General features: G+C 51.3%; 2 protein-coding genes across 4 annotated transcripts; one reads left to right on the top strand and one right to left on the bottom strand.

Moving 5' to 3' along the window:
- The first annotated feature begins 168 nt into the window (after nt 1–168).
- HSPB9 (heat shock protein family B (small) member 9) lies at nt 169–2,151 on the top strand. The gene has a single exon (XM_070227256.1). It carries the CDS (start codon nt 169–171, stop codon nt 649–651), a length of 483 nt encoding a protein of 160 aa, XP_070083357.1. The 3' UTR covers nt 652–2,151.
- RAB5C (RAB5C, member RAS oncogene family) lies at nt 1,508–23,117 on the bottom strand. 3 transcript variants are annotated; one of them, XM_001494956.5, is made up of 6 exons: nt 22,914–23,117; nt 5,930–6,183; nt 4,241–4,392; nt 3,907–4,029; nt 2,950–3,043; nt 1,508–2,406 (listed from the first exon to the last, which is right to left on the bottom strand). In XM_001494956.5, exons 2-6 carry the CDS (start codon nt 6,093–6,095, stop codon nt 2,291–2,293), a joined length of 651 nt encoding a protein of 216 aa, XP_001495006.1. In that variant the 5' UTR covers nt 6,096–6,183; nt 22,914–23,117; the 3' UTR covers nt 1,508–2,290. The 3 variants fall into 3 exon arrangements, with proteins under 3 accessions (XP_001495006.1, XP_023508284.1, XP_070083356.1); XM_023652516.2 differs by lacking the exon at nt 22,914–23,117 and adding an exon at nt 18,754–18,847; XM_070227255.1 differs by lacking the exon at nt 22,914–23,117 and adding an exon at nt 10,619–10,789.
- Nucleotides 23,118–23,318: the final 201 nt, after the last annotated feature.

Here is a 23,318-nt window from a genome sequence, read left to right as displayed (position 1 = left end):
TGGAAGCGAAGGAAGCCCGGCTGAACAAAGCCGAGCGGCGCAGGGGTCGCGCAGAGCCGAAGGGGAGCCGCGCGGGGCCGCGTGAGGCCCCTCCTCTCCCGGTGTCCACGCCCCTGCCCGAGCGCACGCTCCGAGCCTCGCGCCTTTGAACAGCAGTTGCTCACTCGGATGCAACGGGTCGGTAGCGGTCTCCCCAACGGGAGCCAGGTGGCGTCCCGGCGTCCCAGCGTGGCCCTTGCCGAACAGAACCAGGTGGCCACACTGCCGGTGCGGCTGCTCCGGGACGATGTGGCAGCTGTGCCGGACGATGTCCATGCGAAGGATGGCTTCCAGATGAAGGTGAATGCCCGCGGCTTCACCCCCGAGGAGCTGATGGTGCAAGTGGACGGCAGATTCTTGATGGTGACGGGCCAGCGGCAACTGGAGGGCTGCAGCTCAAATGGCTACAGCTACCGCATGGCGCAGCAGGTGCACCAGCAAGTGCAACTACCGCCAGACCTGGATCCCACTGCCATGACCTGCTGCCTGACCCCCTCTGGCCAGCTGTGCTTCCGAAGCCAGTCCCCAGCGCTGCCTTCCCCTGAAGCCCAAACAGGACCGTCCCCAAAACTCAGGAGCCGCGGCTCTAAGAAGGGTTCCAACCTAGCCTGAGCCAGTAAACCACCACCGTAGTGTGCAGCAGCAACCTAGTGTCCGTGGTCTTTTCTCTGTGATGCGGTCAGAGGTAGAGATAGAACAAAGGTAGAGGGAGGCCAAGTGGTGGGCCCAGGGAGGCAGGAAAGGCACCTCAAGGTGGTGGTCCACCAAGAATCAGGCCTCTGTGGCCCTTGGAGGAAGCTGGGAGGGACAGTGTTGCCCTACTCAGCTCAGCTCACTGCCTGGACCAAGAGCCCCAGCCCTTGGCAGCTGAGAGCAGCAGCTCCAGCAGGGAGCAGCAGAGGGCCAGGAGGGCCCAAGCATCACCTGGCTCCAGAACCAGCAGAGGGCCGAGAGGCCAGGGACCAGATGACTGGACCTGGTATGGGGCTGCTGTCTTGGGCTTCTGACCAGTCCAAGGTTCTAGAGGTCATCGGTGTTCCTTCCTCTTCAGAGAAGAGGTTGAGAGGACTCAATGCCTCATGGGCATGGTATAGACTAACCAAAAAAGCCCAAAGATGTTGTTTTTGGTCTTTCAGAGACCAGCAATTTTCAAATGTAAACTGCACATCACCCCAATATAATCTGGAGGGGGTGGGGGAGAGGCAAATGCAGGACCCTCAACTGCAAACTTGGTGAGATTCAGGTCACTCTTACCTCCACCCCCACCCCATCAGAGCTGATAACAGTAAGGGCCTCTTTCTCTTGGTTACCATAACCACGAGCATCCCCTCATGGTGTGTGTGTGTGTGGGGGGGGGCGGCTTTTGTTTAATAGGATTCAGTGGTTCATTTGAATTAACTTCAAGTAAGCCAGAGAGGATATGGTCTGATAAACTCTGCCAGAGAAAGACAAGGAAGACAAGCGGAAGGTCGATCGATCGGCTGACTATATTGACAAGATACTGATTGGTTACATGTTGAAGAAAACATACAATACAAAATACAGAAAAAGTTGGTTCCATCCCCTCCCACTCCCCCCTTACCCACCCACCCCCAAATACTCATCATCGTGATTTGGTCAGAACAGGGCTCAGAGCCAGAGGTCGGGGGCGAGGGGGTTGTGGGCAGTGGGTTCATGGCTGTCACAATAACGCTGTGGTAATGCTGTGGTTTCTCCCCCGGCTGAGTCAGGGGGTGGGGGGGGGCTACAGCCTGATGACAGCCAGCTGAGGGAAGAGCTGCCTCTCCCTTCTCTAGCCCCGGCACCTGCCCCACCACCCAGAACCAGCCCGCTCCAAACACAGTAAGGATATGGATGCTCTTGCTGAGTCTGCTGATCAGCAAGAGGGAAAGAAGGGCAACTGCTCCAGCCCCTGCCTCCCCATATATAAGGGTAGGGGACGGGCACGTGGCTACTACCAGCAAAAGAAGAGTGGGAGAGCAGTAGACAGGGCAGGAAGTGGGAAGAGCAGAAGATCATATATATTAAAAAAGTGACTTAAGACTTAAAATTGAATTAGTATTTGTACAGAAAGGTGCAGGTGGAATAACTCACTCCAGCCTATGATCAAAATTATACGGAGAAATCATGGTGGACCCCTCCCCCTGCCCCCCCAGCGGTGGCCCGAGTTGTTAAGTGCGATTGGTTAGAGTGGATTCCAGTCGGGTCGTTCAGGCGGAGGAGGCGGGGGCAGCGGGCAGGCAAGGGGGGCTCAGTTGCTGCAGCACTGGCTCCGGCTGGCTGGGTTGTTCTCCTGGAGGTCCACTCCTCGGTTCCGGCCTGGAGCACCAGCTGCATTCTGGGGCTCATTCTTGGGAAGCTTCTTAGCTGTTTGGGAGAGGAGGAAAAAATGCATTTGTGGGGGTACCCAGATACTCTCTCTCAAGTCCACTTGAGTAGACTCTGGCCTTTACCACCCAGTCAGTGACGACTAACATCCTGAGGGCTTCACTTCCAGGTACCAGGTGTGCTCTGAGTGTTTCAGGAAACTGAGGCAAAGAGAGGTTAAATAACTGGCCCAGCACCACAGAGTTACTAAGTGGTATAGTAAGGATTTGAACCTAGGCAGGATGACTCCAGAGCCAAATGAGCTAAAAGAATCCTAAGAAGTGGGCAAGGGGAGGGTGATGTGGGGTTTTCGGTGGGTGGTAAGCTAAAGGGTCAGGAAGTGAAATGCTGAGACTTTGGCCCAGGCTTTAGAAACATCCGGGGGAACCATCTACATCTGAGAGTCAGATGAAGACAAAATAATTTTATCAGAATATTAAAACTGGTGAAAGATCTGTCGGTGAAGGGACCCTACAGACCTCCTATGGAACAGCAGGCAGGCAGTGTACCCCTGGTGGGGGGAGGGGAGGAGAGGCATCTTACCTATTGCCATGAAAATTTCATTCACGTTCATTGCAGTCTTTGCCGATGTCTCCATGAACAGCAAACTGTTGTCGTCTGCATAGGCTTGTGCTTCCTGATTTGATGGAAGTGAGAAAGCAGAGGGGAGAGAAATGGTGACAGTTGGCAGGGGCCAGGGCCCAGCATAAACACCTTCCCTGATCCCGGTGCCTTATACACCAGAGAGACAACACGGGGGTTTTCCGGCCACAGGCTCTCCTGCTCTGAGTCCCCCTGAGACATCAGCACCATCCCCCCCAGCTCCCCACCTCATGCACAGCACCTCTCAGCTCACAAACATCGGTGCATGTCTTCCTCAGGTTTCCCTAAGAAGTTTTCCCTGCCTTCTTGCTCTTCAAGATCACTAGGCTAGAAAATACTTCTAGAAAGTTATCTTACAAATACACCCACACATTTGGACAAAAGCACAAAGAACGTGGTTGTTGACTTCGGCATTGTTTCAGGCCTTTTGCTGTTACAAACCCCCTAAAGTCCGTCAGTTAGGGACTGGTAAAAACGAAACGAAATACACAGTATGTGGAGCATGCTCCCATCTGGGTGAAGAAAGGGAGTCACACACATGTGCAGGTTTCTGGAAAGACCAGAAACTGTGAGGAACTTGGGGGGAGATTGCGTTTCTAGAGTTAGAGACTTAAATTTCATTCTATATACCTTCTCTTATACTGTTTAAATTTTACTATGTGCATGTATTACGTGAAAAAAAGTATTTCTTTTTCAATGAGTTTCATTAAGCAGTTTACAGAAAAAACAGGCAGAAGCTTCAGCTATCCACATGCACACATACCCTACTGCCAGCGACAGCAGGTAAAAGCTCCCCGGCTGCCTGCTATCGTGGGCCTTCCCAAGGCCCCGAGCAGCCTGGGGGAAGCCCAGGGGAGCTGGCTTGCTCGTTCCCGCAAGTCCTCTCCATGCCCCCACCTGGAATTCCACGGCTCTCTTGCTGGCCAGGTCCGCCTTGTTACCCGCGAGCGCAATGACGATGTTGGGGCTGGCCTGCCTCTGTAACTCTTTCACCCAGTTCTTGGCGCGTGCAAACGTATCCTGCGGAGACATGGCCAGAATGTCAAAGGGACAGAGGAGGCTTTCTGCCCAGGCCGCTCACTAGAAAAGCTTGAGCTGGCAGAGCCAAGCTGTCCAAGATGTCACCACCCTGGAGATTCTGGTGAGACACCCCCAAACAACAGAGGAAATCTGCCCCACGCCCACACCCCATCCAGCAACAGAGAGCCAAGAAGCAAGAAAAAATCTTTACTGTGTTGGTGATGTCATAGACCACGATGGCAGCCTGGGCCCCCCGATAGTACATGGGGGCCAGGCTGTGATACCGCTCCTGTCCGGCTGTGTCCCAGATCTCAAACTTGACTGTTGTGTCGTCCAAGCAGACAGTCTGTGTGAGGAAGGCCGCTGTAAGAGGGAAGGTGGTGTTACCAGGCAGGAAGGGGCTGGAGAAGCCACCCCGCGTGTCTCCACTGCGGCATCCGAGCTCTGGCATTTACAAGCCTTTGGCTGAGATGGGCACAGAAAAGCCCCCAATCCAGGGGCCACAGCAGGTCCAGGCAGGGCAGGCAGAGTTTGTATTTTGCCTATGTGTCGAGCGGGCTGCGGACTGCACGGACTTTACGGCCCGACACTAGGCAAGGGCAGGAAGACAGGGAAGCCTGCGTGCGCTTGAGCCATTTCGGGAGCATTCTCTGAAGAGGAATGTGGCAAGGGGCAGGAGAGGGAAAGCCCAGGGGAACCCTGACTCCATGCTCAGAAGGGTGGGCCTGCCCACTCCTCCGCCTCCCTCCCCTCAGAACAGTCCCACTGGAAACCACTAGTTCCTCAGTTTGTTCCAGCCCGGGGTGTCGCTGGCGTTGGGTTTCCTGAGGACACTCACACACTTAGCTACGCTGGGGACGCCCGTAAGTACATGCTGTTCCAACTGCCAGGCGGAGACTGGGTGGCTGGCTTCCCAAACACCCCTGCCACCTCCAGGCACACTGGCTAGCCACCACCCTCAGCTTTGACCTTGCGACACACTCCTGATTGGCCACCCTGTGGCTTGACCTTCAGGGAACACAGTGACCCTATCTTTGGCCTGAGGGGGCAGGGGAACCCAGAGCGCTTGTGCACATGCTTCCAGGAGGAGTCCCAGAACTGGGAGAGCAGGTGGGGACCCCTCTGCCCCAGGACCCAGCAGAGGATCCCCGAGGGCCCTGCGTAGACAGCTCGCTCTCCTTGTCTGCCCTCCCCCACGCCGAGGGGCCTAGGGTGCCGGCTCACTTCCCCCTCTGCAGCTCAGCAGCTGAGGAGGCAGCAGCAGACTGCTGACACGACCTGTTTTGTGTCCAGCTGCCTGGAAATCTCCTATCACCCAAGAGGGTAGAGAAAGGCTGACTCAAGCCCAAGGTCGGCCCCAGCCCCTTAATGTTTACTGGCCACTGAGGCAGGAGGCTGAGTCCAGACCCTTATATCCCAAATGCTGACCACTGGGAAATCAATGACAGGCTCTGAGCTCAAGAAAGGATGACGGTCAGCTTCAGAAACGCCAGCCCACTCACAAGGCCATTTCCCCATTCTGGAAAGAGGGAGAGGCCAGGGCACACGCACTGCCTGGCACAGTAGGGAGGACCCTAGAGATTCAGACCCAGCATCTCCGTTCCCAGAGGCTGGGTGAGTGGAAGGGTCTTAGCCAAGGCCACACAAATAATAAACAGGCAGGACCAGGAGGGAGGGCAAGCCAGTTTTTGACTCCCAGCTAATTCTTACCAGAGGCTTGTTGGGACTCTGGCATGGAGACCAGCTGTTGGAGTTGATTCCAGAGCCCAGATGAGGCAGAGGTGCTGCCACCTGCCCCAGGAGTGTTTAGTCTCTCTCAGCGGGCAGCTCCCTTCTCCTCAATGCCAAGGCATTTCTTTGCCCTACCAGAGGCCGCCCCTACTCCCTTGTGCTCGCTCACCTCCAATTGTGCTCTCCTGGTACTCGTGGAATTGTCCCTTGACAAAGCGGAGGACGAGGCTGGATTTGCCGACCGCGGACTCCCCCAGCAGGACCAGCTTAAATTGACAGATCTTGTTCCCAGCGGCTGGTCCGTTGGGTCGTGCTGCACCTCCCCGACCCGCCATGGCCCGTGCCGCTGTAGTGGTCCCAGTGAGCGTGGGGGTGGGGGCCGGTGCTATGTGAAGAGGCACTTAGTAGGGAGGGGGCCTCCAACTGCAAGGGAGAAATCAGAAGAACTAGGTCAGTCCAGAAACTCTTACATAGTGAGCCCTTCTTCAAGCACAGGCCTCGCCCTCTGCCCTCTCTGATGGCCTGGCTGACTGCCTCCCCTCACCCTAACTCCCCGGCCCCACCCCAGAAGTTAGGAGAAGAGCCATAACCAGGCCTTACTACACGTCTGTTTGCTCTCCAACCATCTGAGTGATAAAGAGAAAAGTGGTCTCCCAACTTTAGGCTCATGCTTCTGAGCAAACACACTGACTTCCCAATCCCAAATATGTACATTCACATACAAATAAACACACACAGGAGAGGAATGGGCATATGCCATCCTGGTGACAGTCACGAACAGGCTCCTTAGGGTACCAAAATATCACCCAGGAAGACAGTAGGATCCAGCTCAACAAACAATGAACCTGCAGCGTGGCAGCTAAGATCACAGCCCTCTGAGCAAAAGCAGCATGGGAGGTAAGGCTGCCCGGGACACAGGGCGTCCCAGTAGAAAGCTCCTCAGACAAGGTGCTTGGCCAACCTCGTGGGGACTCCCGGACCAGGGCCTGGCCAGCGCAAGTTGTTATCAAAATAGCCATTTTGTCTCATCATCTCCGGAGGACTGACCGACTTTCTCGGTCTGAGGCTGGACGGTGCACTGGAATCGAAGCCTCGTCTCACTGCCTCATCCCGAGCCTTTTCCCCCCAGTTCTCTCATTTTTGATGGGCCAGAAGTCTCACACACATTAAAAAGCAAAACACACACAAAACCAAACACACACCAAAGCCAGAGAGCTCTGCTGGCAGTCAGAACGGCTGCCAAATTTCCCTTTAAATAGAGACCTCAGTTCCATTCTCTCGTGGCAGAGGCAGAGAACGACACACAGAAAGAACAAGGGGGAGGTATGGGAGGGCGGAGACACAGGGGACACCAAGACCTGTACCCCCAGCTGGTGTTCCAGCACTGACATCTTACTCATTTGGTCAGTGATAGCTCTGGAGGCGCAAACTTGCTTTTTTTTAAGGTTTGGAACTGCAAAGGAGAATGAGGAGCCTACCTCCAGAAGCCTCTAGAAGACTTATACTAAAAGATATCAGACCATACACAGAATGTTTTACAAATGAGTACTGCAAGTAGATATTACATCCTGAACACTCGGTACAGCGTTTGAAGCTAGGCTGGAAAGAAATGTTTGGTTAGACTGCCCTCTGTGTAACAGAGTCTTTGCAGGAGGGTCTTCAGAACAAGATGCCAGGGACAGCCCTGAGCTGCCCAAACAAGGGGAGTGCATCCCTGACGGTCAAAGGCGGGCGTGGAAGTGAAGAGACGGGTATCTGTGGGCAGCAGCGGCCTGTGCTCATGCTAGAAGCGGACAGCAAAGGGCTTGCTTTGTTCAACCTCAAAGCGTTCTTCACATCCAAGTTCTCCCAGCAACTTGTTTAAAAAGTGAGCTTCAGGAAGAATGATTCACTAACCAGGAACAACAGTTTCCGTTCTGGACAGCACCAAAGGAAAACAGGTTTGAAATGGAGGCCACCTCTTCCCCAAGAGTACACGGAAGGAAGCATGGGGGGAGGGTTTCAATTAGTGACAAGAAATGCCAGTTTTGAAATGTTTTATAGTTTAAGATGCTTTCTCTTTTCACCCCAGTCAATGATGTTTGCAAGAGTCTACAGACCTTGAGGCAAAGTCTGTGCTTTTGGCTTCTGAGATGCCTTCCTCGCAATGCTGATGTACACACTGGGAATTCAAAGCACGCTCACCAAATGAAATAACGTTCAGAGACAGCTAACATTTACAGAGCAACGCACAACCATTATCTCTTTTAAGCTTTAAAACAATCTTCCATTTTTCAGATAAACAGCCAGACGCTCAGGTGTTAAATGCCCTGCTCAAGGCCACCCAGCATACAGGTGACACAGCCTGGATGCAAACTTAGGCTGCCTGCATGCTCATTTGTCATCCTGCCATTCTCCCTGCTGTGGGAAGAAAGATAGAGGCAATGCCCACCCTCTGTGTTTGGTTTCAGGTTCCTGGGTGAATGACAGTCTCTTTTTGTTGCAGCAGCTTTGCTGGCCCAGCAAGGTCTGGTGCCCACCGACAGGCACAGTGATCTTGCACTCCCTCAGTACTCCCAACAGTAGGAGGAGCCATCCAGTGCCAGGCAGGGTGACAGTGACAGAGGGAAACCACAACGGAATTACAAGTTGGTTATTACCACGAATCCATACGACACATAATCGTGGAAGGGCAACAGAGTGTGGCTGGGGCACCAGAGGAGGTATGAACGAGTGAGAAGAGAGGAAGAGAAGACGGAAGTCCCTAATTCCAAAAAAATCAAAGCAGCTGGAGCTAAGGGCTCCTGGGGCGGGGAGTCAGCAGCACCTCCAAGTCAAGAAAAACAGTAACATCTAAGTCTTGTCCCTATCCAACCAGTGGGCTTCCAAACCTGCCCAGATAGAATCTGATCTTTCAACAAGCCAGAAGGAGAGACAAATATGTCTTATTTGTGGTTCTCGACCCTGTCTGCACATCGAAATCACCTGTGCAGCCTGCCCCTCCGAACCGGATGAAGGTTTGGAGGAGGGTCGGGTATCTGTATTTGTTTAAAGAACTGTCGCTGCTCCGCCTGGCACCAACTGGCTGGTGATATGTTCTGCCTGGACGCTGGTCCTGCCTTCTAGAGACACCTGAGCAAGCACACGTGCTTTTTTTGTGAGGAAGATTGGCCCTGAGCTAACATCTGTGCCAATCTTCCTCTATTTTGTATGTGGGACGCCACCACAGCATGGCTTGGTGAGTGGTGTGTAGGTCCACGCCCAGGATCCAAACCCAAGAACCCGGGGCCACCAAAGCAGAGCGTGTGGACCTAACCGCTACGCCACCAAGCTGGCCCCACACATGGCATTTTTCTTTTCTTTTTTTTTTTTTTTAAAGATTGGCACCTGAGCTAACATCTGTTGCCTTTTTTTTCTTTTTTCTTCTTTGGGGACAAAGCCTCCCAGTACATAGTCGTATATTCTAGGTGCAGGTCCTTCTGGCTGTGCTTTGTGGGACTCTGCCTCAGCATCGCTTGAGGAGCGGTGCTAGGTCCACGCCCAGGATCCGAACTGGCAAAACCCTGGGGTGCCAAAGTGGAGCACGCGAACTTAACCAGTCAGCCAAGGACCAGCCCACATGGCACTTTTTGTAGCCTCTTGCCTCGTCGTTTCCCTGGCCCCATTTGGTATTCAGTGATCACATGAACAGAGGTGCTGAACCTCCTAGACAATAAAGCATGGAGGAAGCAAATTTTGCCACAAAGGGCACAGAGAGATATGGGGGTGTCTGAGACAGGTGAAGGCCACACCCAGAGCCCCAGGAAGCTTTATGTCCTCCCTCCCAAGACTGGGAAATGGAGCACATAGGCCAGTCAGGTGGTTAAGGTGAATTCATGCACCTGAATTCTGACCTGCCTGCCACCTCAGGGAGGGAATCTCACTGTGGGAGTCTTTCCTCCTGAAGCAAGAATCATCCACGGGTACAGTCAGGTGATGGAATTATAACCAAAAATGGCATAGCAAAAGTCTTTTTTCAGACAAAAATCAAATTCTCTTTAAGAGCTAAAGTTGTATAAGATACAGAATGAGCCAAAGATTTTTTTAATCAGTTTCCCCAGCACCAGGAAAAACACACAAGTAGGTTGAATTTCCTCCTGGATATTTTCATGAAGCTGCTGAAGTGGGTAGAGCTTCAGACCCACAGTCTCTCCTTGCTCTCCGTGCCATGACCTGCCCCCCCCGCACCTTCCAAATCAGAACCCTGGTTTGTTCAAAGGCCGTCAAGAACGAGCACCAGTCCCAAACTCATGTCTTCACAGGCAATGGGAGAGGATGCAAGGACTTGGGGGCACCCTATGCATTTTCCCACAATGCACATGAAAGGGCGGAAGGGATCGAGCTCCTATACACTCTGGCCCCGGAGACAGGCATAATGGGCATATGCCCAGCCAGTTCTGGGGCCAAGAGTGGGAGACAAAGAAAAAGAAAAAGCAGGACACTGCTCTTCCTTGCTCTGGATTTCCTCTGCTCTGGACACCATATACAGGTGGGTCTCAAACTTTTCATCAGAATCACCCAAGGCGTTTAGAAAATAACCCTAACCAACTGAATCAGAAACTCCAGAGGTGGAGTCCTGCAATCACTGTTTGAAAAGTAAGTTCCCCAAGTAATTCTCAGCAGCTGATTTCAGTAAGCACAAGTGTTAGAGTTGACACAGGAAGGAGGGAGGAATACAAGGGACAGAAAGGCATCGCCCATCAGCGCCGTGGACAGCACAGGTGGATCAGATTGGCTTGGAACTGGTTCCTGGCTTCACTCAACAACCGATGCCTTCTCCAAGACACCAGAGGCTGCTGGAATCTTGCCCCTCCCCCTAGCCTCCACTCAAAAATTTCACCTTTCTCTTCTTTAATCCATGAAGTCACCCACTTGATATTTTTTGTCCTTTCTGGTAAAGCGCGAGCAATTCCAGTTGGTGGGTGTCTCTCACGTTTCCTGTTTGCTTCAGGGACTTCCTCTAGCTGACAGTCCCGACGCAGCCTGGATCAGTGAGCCGATTAGGGAAACCAATCAGAGGCTGGCCTAAGGCTCACTCAAGGTTAGCCCAGAGGCCCTGAGAACCAAGTGACCCTGGAGGTGGTTTTGGTGAGCTACACTTTACTCTGGAAAAAAACATTGCTGAACATTTACTACCACGAGAGTTGGGCAAGAGAAGATGACAGCGGGAGCAACTTGTTAGCTTAAAGAGAAGGAAACGTGGGACACGGGAGAAGAGGTAATCAGGCTTAAAGGCTAGGTGGAAGACCTTCAAAAGCTCAGACCAGCCAGGGAGACGATTTACCCACAGACTCGAAAACACAGCTCTTCCTCAAAGGGGAACCCCCCACTACCGGCACACAGGACCAGAAGGCAGACTCAAGCAGGACTACCCAGACCTCTAGCTGGTGCAGACCCAGAGGGAAGACGAAGAATCTGAAGCAACACAAGCCATGAGCCACATGAGGTACCTGCTCGCCTTTTCTCAGCACGACTAGCAGGTTAGGACTTGGGAGACTGAACTGGGTTTGTTAAAGCCTGGCTCCACTGTTTATTAGCCAGGTGACCTTGGCCAAGCCAGACAAGTGACTGCTGTCAGCTTCCATCCCTTATCTATAAAGTGGTATTATTTAGTACTAATCACACAGAGTTGCTGTGAAGGTTAAATGAAACAATGCACAGCGTGCACAACACAGTGTAAGGCTAAAGGGAAGGTTCCAACAAGTGCCAGGTTTATTACACTAAAAGGCTAATGCCTTTTCACTCATTGGGCGTCAAAGCTCAAAAGGTCCTTGAAGACCTACTCCTTCTCTTCCCAATTACAGAGAAGGAGCTGAAGGTGAAGTGAGGAGACCTGCCCAGGGTCACAGGCAGGTGATGGCAAAGCCCATGCCCAGGACTCCTAACTCCAGCAAGGCTCCTCCAACAGAGACAGAAAACCCAAGAATATTAATAACGTCATTATATCCACCAAGAATAACAGGGGCTACCACCTTCTATGGATGCTTCAATAAAATACGGCTTTTAACGATGGAAAAATGAGTTTATATCAAGTTTAAAAAACACGCTGCTGGATGGAAAATTTCTCTATCTTGCTTTGGGAGCTAGATACATGGATGTATACAAATGTAAAAATCCATCAAGGTGTCCACTTAAGATTTGTAAGCTTTACTATATGTAAGTTACATGTCAATAAAAAGGTAAAAAATGCTGCTGGTACAGAGTTTTGCATACAATAATGAGTAATTAAAGCTTAGAAATGATATGAAACCAATCTAGCACCCCTGTATACAAAATATTTTCTACCTCCTCTTTAGTGTGTGAAAAAATTCAGAATAATAAAGACACTCAAAAAGATGATGCCTGACTTAGAAGAGGACGGAAAGAGAACAAAGATACCCAAACCAGCAAGGGGCAAGATAACAGGATTCAGCACAAACGCGATTGCTGCATATACATTAAGAAAACATTTACTGTTTGTACTTAACTGTGGGCTAAAGAATTTTTAAGTTGTTTAAAGCTTCATGATAATAACAAGAGAAGCTGAGATTTATGTCTTTTCAATGGAGAGAAAGGTTACAATGGTTTGATGGTCTGCACTCCCCAGCCAGCCCAGAGAATATCTGCCAAGGAAAAAGGGGTTTGGGGTGGCGGGGATGGACTCAAAGAGAGGGGTGTTTTCCTGTGTGACCAGGACTATGTGATCACTACACATCGGGCCTGTGTCTAACCTGGAGAGTATAACAGAGGAAGCTTGGCCTGGGAAGCAGGAAGCTTAACAGCCCAAGTTGAGACCTGGGGAGAATTCTGACCGGGTGTGTCAGGCCAGGGCTGGAGCTCCTCATCCCACCAGGAAGTAGGGGGCTTAGAGGAGATGGCAGCAGGAGAGGAAGGGGTGCTGCCTTTACCCAGCCACAGCAAGATGACTCCCTTTCCAGGGGAAGAGAGGGAAATCATCCCAGAGGGGGCCTCAGCATGGACTGGGTTCCCCACCATGGGGACAGCCTTGAAACTGCCCCAGCCCGCCCAGCTCCCTTAACTGGGATCAGTTTCATCTCACTCTCCTTTCAACAATAAGATTCTTCCGGGGCTGAGTGCCTAGATTTCTGCACCACAGTGAGGCCCAGCAAGAACACCGAGAAATCCCTCCCTGAACTCCAAGCTGCTTTCTCAGCTCTCGACAACAGATGGGTTCCCCGGAGAGGCCGAGAGAAGCGGAGTCAGCGCTAACTTTCACGGAGAGGGTGGAAACCTCCAGTCCCTGCTCCCTCTCTTCCTGTGCCCACAGGGAGGAGGACTGCTGGAGGGCGGGGGGCACATCTCTATGTAGCTGCTGACACTGCTTGGTCAGTGTGGTCTGCCCATACTGTCCATGGAAGGGCCTCTAGGATTCTCATTCACTGTCCCTGCTGGCCAAGACAGGAGCCAGGCATTTGGGTGGCAGGGTGGTGAGGAAGGCCAGACAGACAGGGGATGGCCTGCAACTGCACCAGGCAAGGCTCATCCTGCCTACTGATTCTAACACGCACCAGGGGCCCCAGGCCATTCCTAACAGACTACTCGCCTTAAGAGAGCCTGGCCTCTGACTCAGAACTCCTCAGTCAGCAAAGTTGTGGCAGATCCTCTGGCCCCATATGGGGCAGCTCTCTACAAAGCCTCAAGCAAAAGCTCAATTTGGAGTCTGGCACTTTCTTCAGCACAAATCCACAAACGTGTCTAGCTACAGGGCATGGTGGGGAAGGGACTGAGGCTGTGGGTGGCTCATGCCCCACCACTCTTCACCTGACAGTGCAAGGTGGGATGCAAAGAAGAGAGCCAGCCAAGGGACAGGCTCTTCCCTGGTGCCAACCTATACCTGCCGCAGTCCCAGGATGCAACTCGGGTCGCATGGAAGCCACTCAGGAAGGTGCAGAACACCAGCTGATCCACAAGCCTCACAACTACTCTGTATTTGATTTGCTCACACAGTTACTGTTTACTTAGGACTTCTAACTGGAATCTCATCAATGCAGGTCCATCTTCCCCTACATCTTGATAGGGTCCAGGACAGCTGCCACTTCTTCCGCTGCCCCAGGCCCAGGACTCCAAGAACCTCCGCTGAAAGTCAGGGTCATCAGCAGCACCTGTTCATCCAGCTACTCATACCAACAAGTACAACTGACACCTCTTACAAACTCTTCCTGTCTTTACAAAAAACAAAAGAAAGCCAATTTAATTCACTGCCCATTTTGTTTTGCCCTTAGCTCCCAATCAGAGGGAAGAGGTCATGTTTGAGAGGAGAGCAGGGGAAAAAGAGAATCAGATACTAGCAAACCAAATTCCTCTTGCTCAGACACCACGTACAGTGTGGTCAGAGGCTGCCCAACTAATGAGAAACAAGGTCAAAGTTCCCACTCTGGGATCTGAGGGATGACGGTTGCTCTCAGGAGCCTGGATGCCAAAGAACATTTTAGGTCAACTTTTTCTTTCTTAATTTTTGCTGAGCAAAATGTAGAAGGGTGCCATTCATCAGGCAATGAATGGGTCTCAACAAGTTTCAGTAAGTGAATCACACTTCCACTTCCAAGGCCCCAAATTTTCCTAAGACTGTTGCAGGTGGTAAGAGGTTGGAGAACTTGGGGCATGAAGGTTGGGAGTGAGAAAGCAAGAGAAACTACAGGCATTGTTGCAGATGATATGGGTTTCCTTTGTTTTTACAGCACATAACATCAAACCTGACAAACAGTAGGTGCTCATAAATGTGGTAAACTGAGCCTGCAATATAGGGACGGCCCGGTTGGGTTTGGAAAGTGAACGGGGGCAGCTGAAGGCTTAAATACACATCCATCTGCAGGAGGCTCAGATCAGCTGACAGAGCCATCGGCCAGCTGACGAGATGCCTCACTACCCCAGAGAGGGCCTCTTAGGTTCCTTCTGCACAGGGGTTAAGAGCACAAGTGCTAGAGCCAGAGAAACTTCAGTTCAAGTTCTGGAGCCACCACTTACTAGGGTGACTCTGTGTTGTGTCACTGAACCCATCTCCTTATGGGTAAAACGGAGAGACTAGCACCACCCATCTCCCAGGGCTGTTGGGAAAGGAGGCAATGCAAGACTCTTAGCAAAGGGCCTGGCTCAGAGCCAACACTCAGTAAACGTCCTGAAGTCCCTACAAAGGAGGTGAATTCCTCAATCGGAAGGTTCAGACACTATTCGTGCATCGCTTTTGCTTCCAGTTTCCCTGGACCCCATTCTGCAGGGCCCTCATTTGGAGAGAATGCGGAATAGAACAACCGTTATGGCCTGAATGTGTCTCCCCAACACTCATATGTTGAAATCCTAATCCCCAATGTGATGATGGCAGAGCCCTCATGACTGGGATGAGGTTCCAGAGAACTCCCTTGCCCCTTCCACCATGTGAGGACACAGCAAGAAATCAGCAGTCTACAACCAGAAGAGGGCCTCCACCAGAACCTGACCACGCTGGCACCCCGATCTTAGACTTCCAGCCTCGAGAACTCTAAGAAATAAATTCCCCCGTCTATAAGCCACCCAGTCTGCAGTATTTTGGTATAGCAGCTGTAAGAGGCTAAGACAACGACTTTCACCAGTGTCCTAGAAAAAGGACCGGCTCATACCTGATGTCCTGTGTCCTGTCAACAACCCTAACCTTGTATTCTCTGGAGACTGGCTTCTAAAGCCACAGGAATGGAGGGGGGAAACACCACCATCCAAAAAAATCAGCACTGAGTTAAAGCCCTCAACTGGCAAATCTTAATGCCTTAAAAAAAAAAAGCCCCACAACACGAAGCATCTTAAAGCTCAAATGCCCTTCCTTCCATCTCAAAGCCTCTTTCAGGAAAGGGAAGAAGTAGTTCAGTTGTGGAGAGGGGGAGGGGACAGGACTAGGACAGCTGACAAAGAAACCAGAGTTCCTTTTAAAAAACCAGGCTGAAAATGCTAGAGGTTTGCAAAGTGGCGTCGTTAATCACCACAGCCTTCTGAGCAGTTCGGAGAGCAACTGGATGACTAGGAGAGCAGCCAGGGTTAGGGGCGCCACCTACGCCCTCCCCCACACCTGGGATGCTTCTGACAGAGTCACGTGAAGGGGACACACACGAAGCTATGAATAGAAGGCAAGAGGTTTGTAAACTAACTCCTGTTAAGATCCCAAGTTAGTGTTTCCAGCAGAGCTCAGGTTACACATCTTCAGAAGGATGACAGTACAATGGAAGGATTTAAGTTATTCAATGATTCAGGATCGCAGCTCTAAGTGATAGCCTACCCTGAGCCCGCCTGGATCCCTAAGCCCTCCCAAAGGGGAGGCAGTGAAGAATGCCAACCTAGACCACATGGACTCTCTTATAAGACCTAGTGTCCTGGATGGTTTGGCTGGAGAACTTAGCACCTGAAATAGAGAACGATTATGTACCTCATCTTCCCAACTGGATAGTAAAGTCCAGAGTAAATACCAAATCTGACTATTTTGGGATCCGTCAGAGCATCAGGGAGGCATATGAGAAGTGTGAATGGGTGAGTGGAGAAGCAAGAGCCTGCTATCAGGGTCAACTGCCAGGATTCTTGCAGGGTGGATTTCCCAGGGGCATCTCCACCTCACCTAACTCTGGAGTCTTCAGTGACCATGACTAACCATCAAGAGAAGAAACAACTTGACCCCATCCACATAACTCCCCATCAACACACTGAAGAGGAAACGTTTGCTGCAAAGGCAGTGGCCCTGGAGAGACGGCTGATTCTAGGACGGGGACAGGAAATCCACAAGGTGAGCCTGGAGCATCTGAAAGAGCTCCCAATGACCAAAGCTGGAACAATTTGAGCATTAAATTAACTAGTATTGGATTATAAACCAAAGTGTAAAATAAATATCCACGAGTCCATAGTAACATAAATAAGTAACTGAGTAAACAAACGGGGGAGAATAGACAAATCTCTCATGTACAAGAATTCCAAATACTTCATGTAGACAATCTACCCTCGAGCAGAGCAGCGTAACTGCCTAATCCACGAGTGTGGACTACACAGAGTGACTTCCTTCCAAAGAGGACAACACGAAAAGGAGGAGGGGAGCAGCAACTTTACAAACATCGCCTCAGCCGAGTGACCAAGGATGGCATCAAGAGCCGTAAGTCATGTTGATAGCGCGTCCCCTTGATATGATGTGATGAGAATGGCACTTCACCTCTGTGGTCTTCCCCCCAAAAACCCATAACCCCAGTGTAATCGTGAGAAAAACTCAGACAAATCCCAATTGAAAGACATGCCATAAAATACCTGGCCAGCACCCCTCAAAATTGTCCAGGCTATCAAAAACAAGGAAAGTCTAGGAAATTGTCACAGCCGAGAGGAGCCTAAGGAGACATGACAACTAAATATAATGTGGTGTCCTGCCTGGGATCTTGGAATAGAGAAAGGACATTAGATAAACACTAGGGAAATTGGAATAAAGGATGGACTTTATTTTTTTTTTTTTTCCTTTTTCTCCCCAAAGCCCCCTGGTACATAGTTGTATATTCTTAGTTGTGGGTCCTTCTAGTTGTGGCATGTGGGATGCCACCTCAGCAAGGCCTGATGACTGGTGCCATGTCTACGCCCAGGATTCGAATGGATGAAACCCTGGGCCACCGCAGCAGAGCGCACAAACTTAACCACTTGGACACTGGCCTGCCCCAAGGATGGACTTTAACTAATAACAATGTATCAAAATTGGTTCATTAACTGCGACAAATGTATAGTGCTAATGTAAGACGTTAATCACAGTGGAAACCAGGTGCAGGGGTTTGTGAGAAAACTGTACTACCCTCACAATTTTTCTGAAATAAAGTTTATTTTAAAAAAAGGCAGTGGCTCACCTTGTGACAAAATGAGATGCAAGGACTCCAGTTACCATAAACTCATGTTCGGAAAGACAAGTTAACTTTACATGGAGATGGGCCGAGGGGTACGCGGGAAGGGGGCTGGTGGGAGCCACATCAACAGGCTCGAGATGAGCAGAGGATAATGCCCAAATTCCGCAGGCATGGGACAGGCCTGTGGATTATACAAGGGAGGGCTGGCTCACTACTCACGGTCTCAACAGCTGCTGACCCAGCTTTCTTAAGCCCACCATCACTCAAGAATGAGCCTTGTGCCGACGTGCAAAGTAGCACCCATGGACCAGAGTTAGATTCACTTCCACTGATCCTTGCTGGTCCCGGCCTGGGGTCAGTGCTGCCTGACCACACACAGCTGCAGAAGGACGGCGACCAGACACACGTGCTGTAGAAGCTGGTCAGCAGGGCTGTGGATGGCCAAAAGCATGGTCGTCTTTTCCTAGGAAACCCTTCACTGGGGGCCAGCCTGGTGGCATAGTGGTTAAGTTCACATGCTCCACTTCAGCAGCCTGGGGTTCGCAGGTTCAGATCCTGAGTGCTGACCTACACACCACTCATCAAGTCACGCTGTGGCAGCATCCCACATACAAAAAGTAGAGGAAGATTGGCACAGATGTTAGCTCAGGGCCTATCTTCCTCACACACACACACAAAAAAGAGCAAAGGAAACCCTTTACTGGAAATGGAGATTCAGAAAGCTCCACCCTCTAGAAGTTTAGTTTGTGACCGTCCCTGACCCTTCTATGCTCCCTCTCTCATCGGTACTGTAACACTCATCCTGTTTACCTGTTTGCTCTCCCATCTGTGAGCAACTTTCTGGAGGACGGACCAAAGAAATGGCCCAGGCTTTGGGATCAGATGGGTGTGAGTGTGAATGCCAGGTTCCCCACATCCAAGCTGTGTGAGCTTAGGGAGAGTGTGTTGAAGGAAATGGGCAGGCATTTCCTTCAGGGGCAGGTGAGAACATCTGCCCCTTCCTTTAAGAACCACAATGGGGGGCCAACCACGCCAGGTACCATGGCAGATACAGGACACGTTCTGTGTCCCTACAGGACTCACACACTAGACACGGAGGAAGACAAGGAGAAATGAGCGGAAAGCGCAGGGAGGAGAGAAGCCCGCGGCCTACCTGGGGAATGGAAGGCTTCACTGAGGCGGCGATGTTCCAACTGAGCTTTGAGAGAAAGCAGGGAGATGTAGCTCCCAGGCAGGTGAGGTGGAGGAGAGCCTTCCATGCAAAGGGGAGAGCACACAGTTAGCCCAGAGATGGGGCAACGAGGCGCTGGGCTGCACAGGGATCTTTCGATTCTGTCCCCTGCTCTGCCACCTACTGCGGAGTTCCCCACCATACATGGGGATTAAAGGCAGTACCTTCCTCCTGGGGTTGTGGTGAGGATTAATGGAGTCAGTACACGCAAAGGGCTCAGGAGAGTGCCTGACACACGTAAGCAAAACTCAAAAAGTTTAGCTTTTACTTGTATTATTATTGCTATATATAGTAGATGAGGATATTTACTCTGAAAACTAACCTCATAATACAAACCATTAATGCAGAGCAGTCCTTAAGAAATATTCCAATTCTCCCCTGCCAAGGCTCTTGAAAGCATTATTACCTGGATTTGGGGACATCCTAGTTTATAACTCCTACCTGAAGCAGTGCTTCTCAAATGGCCTTAGCAAAAGTCCCCTGATTCAAGTCAGGGAAGAGAAAATACAAAACCCCAGGAATTCAGCAATTGAACCCAAAGCAGCCTGTTGCAACTAAAATATTGTCCTCAAGTTTCCTGTCTTAGCTTAAATTCATGCAAACTTTGCATTCCAATCTATAACAGATCCAGGACTGTTTTTAACGTGAAAATGTTTACAACTGAGTAAGACTCAAGTGCCTAGAAGTTGCAAAGACCTCACCTAGTCTGTAGCTCTGAGTATCTACAGCACATGACCCCAGCAGGGTCTGAGAACCCCAGGGGGAGAAGCACAACCGTGGCCTTAGCATTCTCTTCTGTAAAATGGGAATACAGTCCACATCAATTCTGTTCAATATCTATGAAATGAGAGAATATGTGAAACCACTCAGCAGAGCACCAGGAATCACAGTGACACTTGGTACAAACGTTGAATCAGAATCCTAGGGATGAATTATGATGTACCTTCAAAAGCTCATGGACCCATAAAATGGCTATTTTGTGAGTATCTATTCTGTGCCAGGGACTGGACTAGCTGCTTTACCCTTTGTTTCTAATTCTGCAAGATATTTTGTATCCCCACTTTACTGAAAGAAACACAAGTTCAGCAAGGTCCACGGCGGGGCGGGGGGGGGGGGGGGGGGAATCCAGATGACAACTCAGGTGTGGCTAACTCTAAAGCTCTCGTGCCTTCCACCCCACCACATTGCCTCTGTTTACTGGACAAGGGTGTTAGAGGAAGATGGTTCTTTCTAAGAAGTACTTGCTTGGTGGGGTTGAATTTAAATTCATGACCCTGCTCTGTTTCCAGGTAAATTCTAGTGAAAGGAGCTCCTGGTGGAGTCACATCCTTCCTACCTGCAAACAGCAGGGAGCACCAAAGGGGAATCAGGCGGCTAAGCAGAGGCCGGCTCTGCTGCTTCCCTATGCCCTTAACCCTGCCCAGAGGGACCCCTGCGTCCACCCACTTTTACTTTCATTTTCTAGCCATCATGACTTTCAGGTTCCCAAGAAAATAATGGCATGTAGATGTCAGCAAATTCTTGGGCCCTGAAGAATACTGACTTGGGCCTCATAACGGTCATGGTCCCCAGAGGCGGAGGAGAAGGGGGTCAAGGAAGAGGATAGGAGGATGGGGTAACGGTGGGGAAGAAAATCAGAAGCAGAGGAGGAGTGTCAATGATGAGGAATGCTAAAAGGCCTGCACTTGGGCCACTGCTGGCTCACCCTGCATGTTCCCTGCTTTAAGAAACAGACAAAGGAGGGCCCACTATTAGGGAAGATGAGGCACATCTAATCCCAAGTCCCAAGCCCCAGCTCCACCACTTTCTAACTGTATGATCTAAGGCAGGCTACTTAAATTCCTTCAGCATCATCTCTAAAGTAGAGATACAAATCCCACTATCTCCCACGACTCTCGGGAGGAACATGTAAAAAGATCTTTGCAACTTCAAAATGATTTATAAAAATCAGTTTTTGCCACCCTTCCACAGTACAAAGGCAGAAAAAGGCTCACCAGTTGTAAGAGGCAAGAGAGGGGAAGAAGTGCATCAGAGAGGAGGGGCTTATGTCTCACACAGAGCCTTCCCTCCTTCTGCCAAGCAGTGTCAGATCTCTGCTTGGACTCTATAATCTCTGGATGCCACAAGTGGCTGCCTAACCACCCGGGGCACTGGTGCTTTCCTGTCTCTCTGAAAGGGAGAGCTTGTCCTTCAAAAGCCTGTTTCAGAATCAGAGCTGGGAGAGCACGTCCAGACAAAGAAGGTCTGGCCAGCCTCGGAAAGCTGGCCAGCCTCGTCCTGAGACTCCCAAAGAGTTCCAGAAACCACAGCCCACTACTGAGGCGGTAAGTTTGGTCAGAGACCAGTGGTTGGTGAGCAGTCAGGCCTCTCCGGCCCTGCTCCTCAGAGGCACAGGTTGACCAGATTAGAGAAGCTAGGTTGGCTGTAAAAGTCTCCAACAACCCTGCAGAGAAGTCCACACAGATAGAGAGCTTGTGATCTGACTGTTGGCCCTAATAAGGAAGGTTTTTTTTGTTATCCAGCAAAAAATGAAGTAAGTGCATCCCAGGTCTAGCTCAAAAGTTTGGAAGAGTCAGACACTGTTAACTGTGCAGAAGTAGTCAAAAAGATCTCAAGGCAAATCACCTTTAGCACTTGTAAGTAGCATCCAAGGGCAGTAAAGACGGCCCAGACCACTGAATAGCTACGGAAACTCCGAGAGATTGCATGGCCTTCCCTCCCTTCCTCCGCTGTAGATAGCAAGGGTCAGTCATGGCCTCAGAGTCAGGCTGCTCTCATTAAGGTAGTCTCTGGCCTGTACTTTGGCCACATAACAAAGAACTTCCCAGCTTGGTTTGAGACAGCAGCCATTTCACACACCTAAGTCCCAAGCAATAGACAAGGATCAGATGTCAGCACAGGCTGTCTTTTGGAAAGGCTTGGGGGAATCAGCACTTTCTGGCAAGTATGGGAATGCTGGGGGTTACAAAAATTAGCACACTAAGAACCCAGAGGTGCCATTGTGATCTCAACTTATTCCTCTGTGATCTAGAATTTATCTGAGCCCAGAAGGTCTTAGAGATAGACCCTGGGACTAGAAGTGGCATGGACCTGTTGATCAGGGAGGTGTGTATGTGTGTTTGGAGGTGTGAAAGGGATAGCCCAGGACCCTTCAATTCCAGACTCCTCATTTTTGGTCTTTCTCTTCCTCCCTGAAGACCAGCAGACAGCAGTCCCAGGAGCAGCAGTCCTATGAGGCAGCGCAAAAACCACTCACGTGCTCTAAGAGGACAGGACTGAGCCTGGAGCAAGGGGGAAGGAGGAGGGGAGACAGAAGATAATGAATGGGCAGATCCACCCTGATCTGTGATCTCTAGCTGGAATTGAGCAAACCTCAGCTAAATTTTTCAGAGGCAGGAAGAAAGATACACTCAAGAGAACAACACAACTAGAGAACAACATAACTAGAGGACAGGGCTGGGGGCGGAGGAGGGGACAAGACGAGGAGAAGACAGCTCATTCCTAAAAAGTGACCCAGACTTTAAACTCTGCTGAGATCTTGGTTGGCTCTCTGGCTTCAGGAAAGAGAGGAAGTAAGGAGTTGTGGAAGCGTGTGCGTGTGGAACCGTCTCACCGAGGACCCCTCCACCCCCCCCCCCACCCCCCACCCCAGGAAATCGAGATAAAATTTCTCTAGGACTGGAGGGGACAACTGTTTTTGTGGGACGGGTGGAAGGAAAACGCCGACAGACAGCACTCCTGACCACGTCTAAAAGAGAAGGGGGACCGGCTCCTTCACATCTGGCAAAGATTCCTCCAATTCTGTGAGCGGAGGGAGCGGAACTTAGGGTCTTTCCCTCCCACAACTGGACTGGACAAGCCAGAGGAGAGCCACAGGGACTTCCCAAGGCTCACGAAGCACATGGAAGCGAAGGAAAGAAGGGGCCCCCGTTTGGCCCGACGCCTGAGGAGCCCCTTAAGAGGGGGCTACGGGTCGGGGGAGGGGTCAGTATCCCCTAAGCCGGGGTTGGGCGGGTGGAAGGGCTGCCCCGGAGAGGCTTCAACGCGAGCGAGACACTGGATCCCGAGACAGGCACACTCACAGCGGCTCCGGGGCGGCGGCGTTACTTGGGGCCGGGGCTCGGACAGGCTCCGCTCCTCTCCCCCCCGGCGGTGTCCCAGGCTCCGGCCTCCACTTCCGCCTTTCAGCCGCTCCGGATCCGGATCTCCACCTCCAACCCGCCCCTCAGCACTCCCAGGTGACTGACAGGGAGGAGAGACCAATGGGAGGCACTCTTGGCTGACTCAAGAGCGACGCCGGTGGGGGGCGCGGGAGAGGCGGGAGAGCGCGCGCAAGGGTCGGCGGGACTTGTAGTTCGCAGATCTGGGAGGAGCCGGCGGCCGCCTGGGATTTGGGTTTAGGGTGGAGCCGGCTGCCGGCGAGGCGGAGCCCGACTGGGAACTTTTTAAGGCCGAGCCTGCCAACCGCGTCACCGCGGGTTGCAGGC

The sequence above is a fragment of the Equus caballus genome, chromosome 11 (genome assembly GCF_041296265.1).
Source record: "Equus caballus isolate H_3958 breed thoroughbred chromosome 11, TB-T2T, whole genome shotgun sequence".
Lineage (NCBI taxonomy): Eukaryota > Metazoa > Chordata > Mammalia > Perissodactyla > Equidae > Equus > Equus caballus.
The sequence above is the reverse complement of the archived record's forward strand: the minus strand, read 5'-3'. Positions and strand labels throughout refer to the sequence as shown.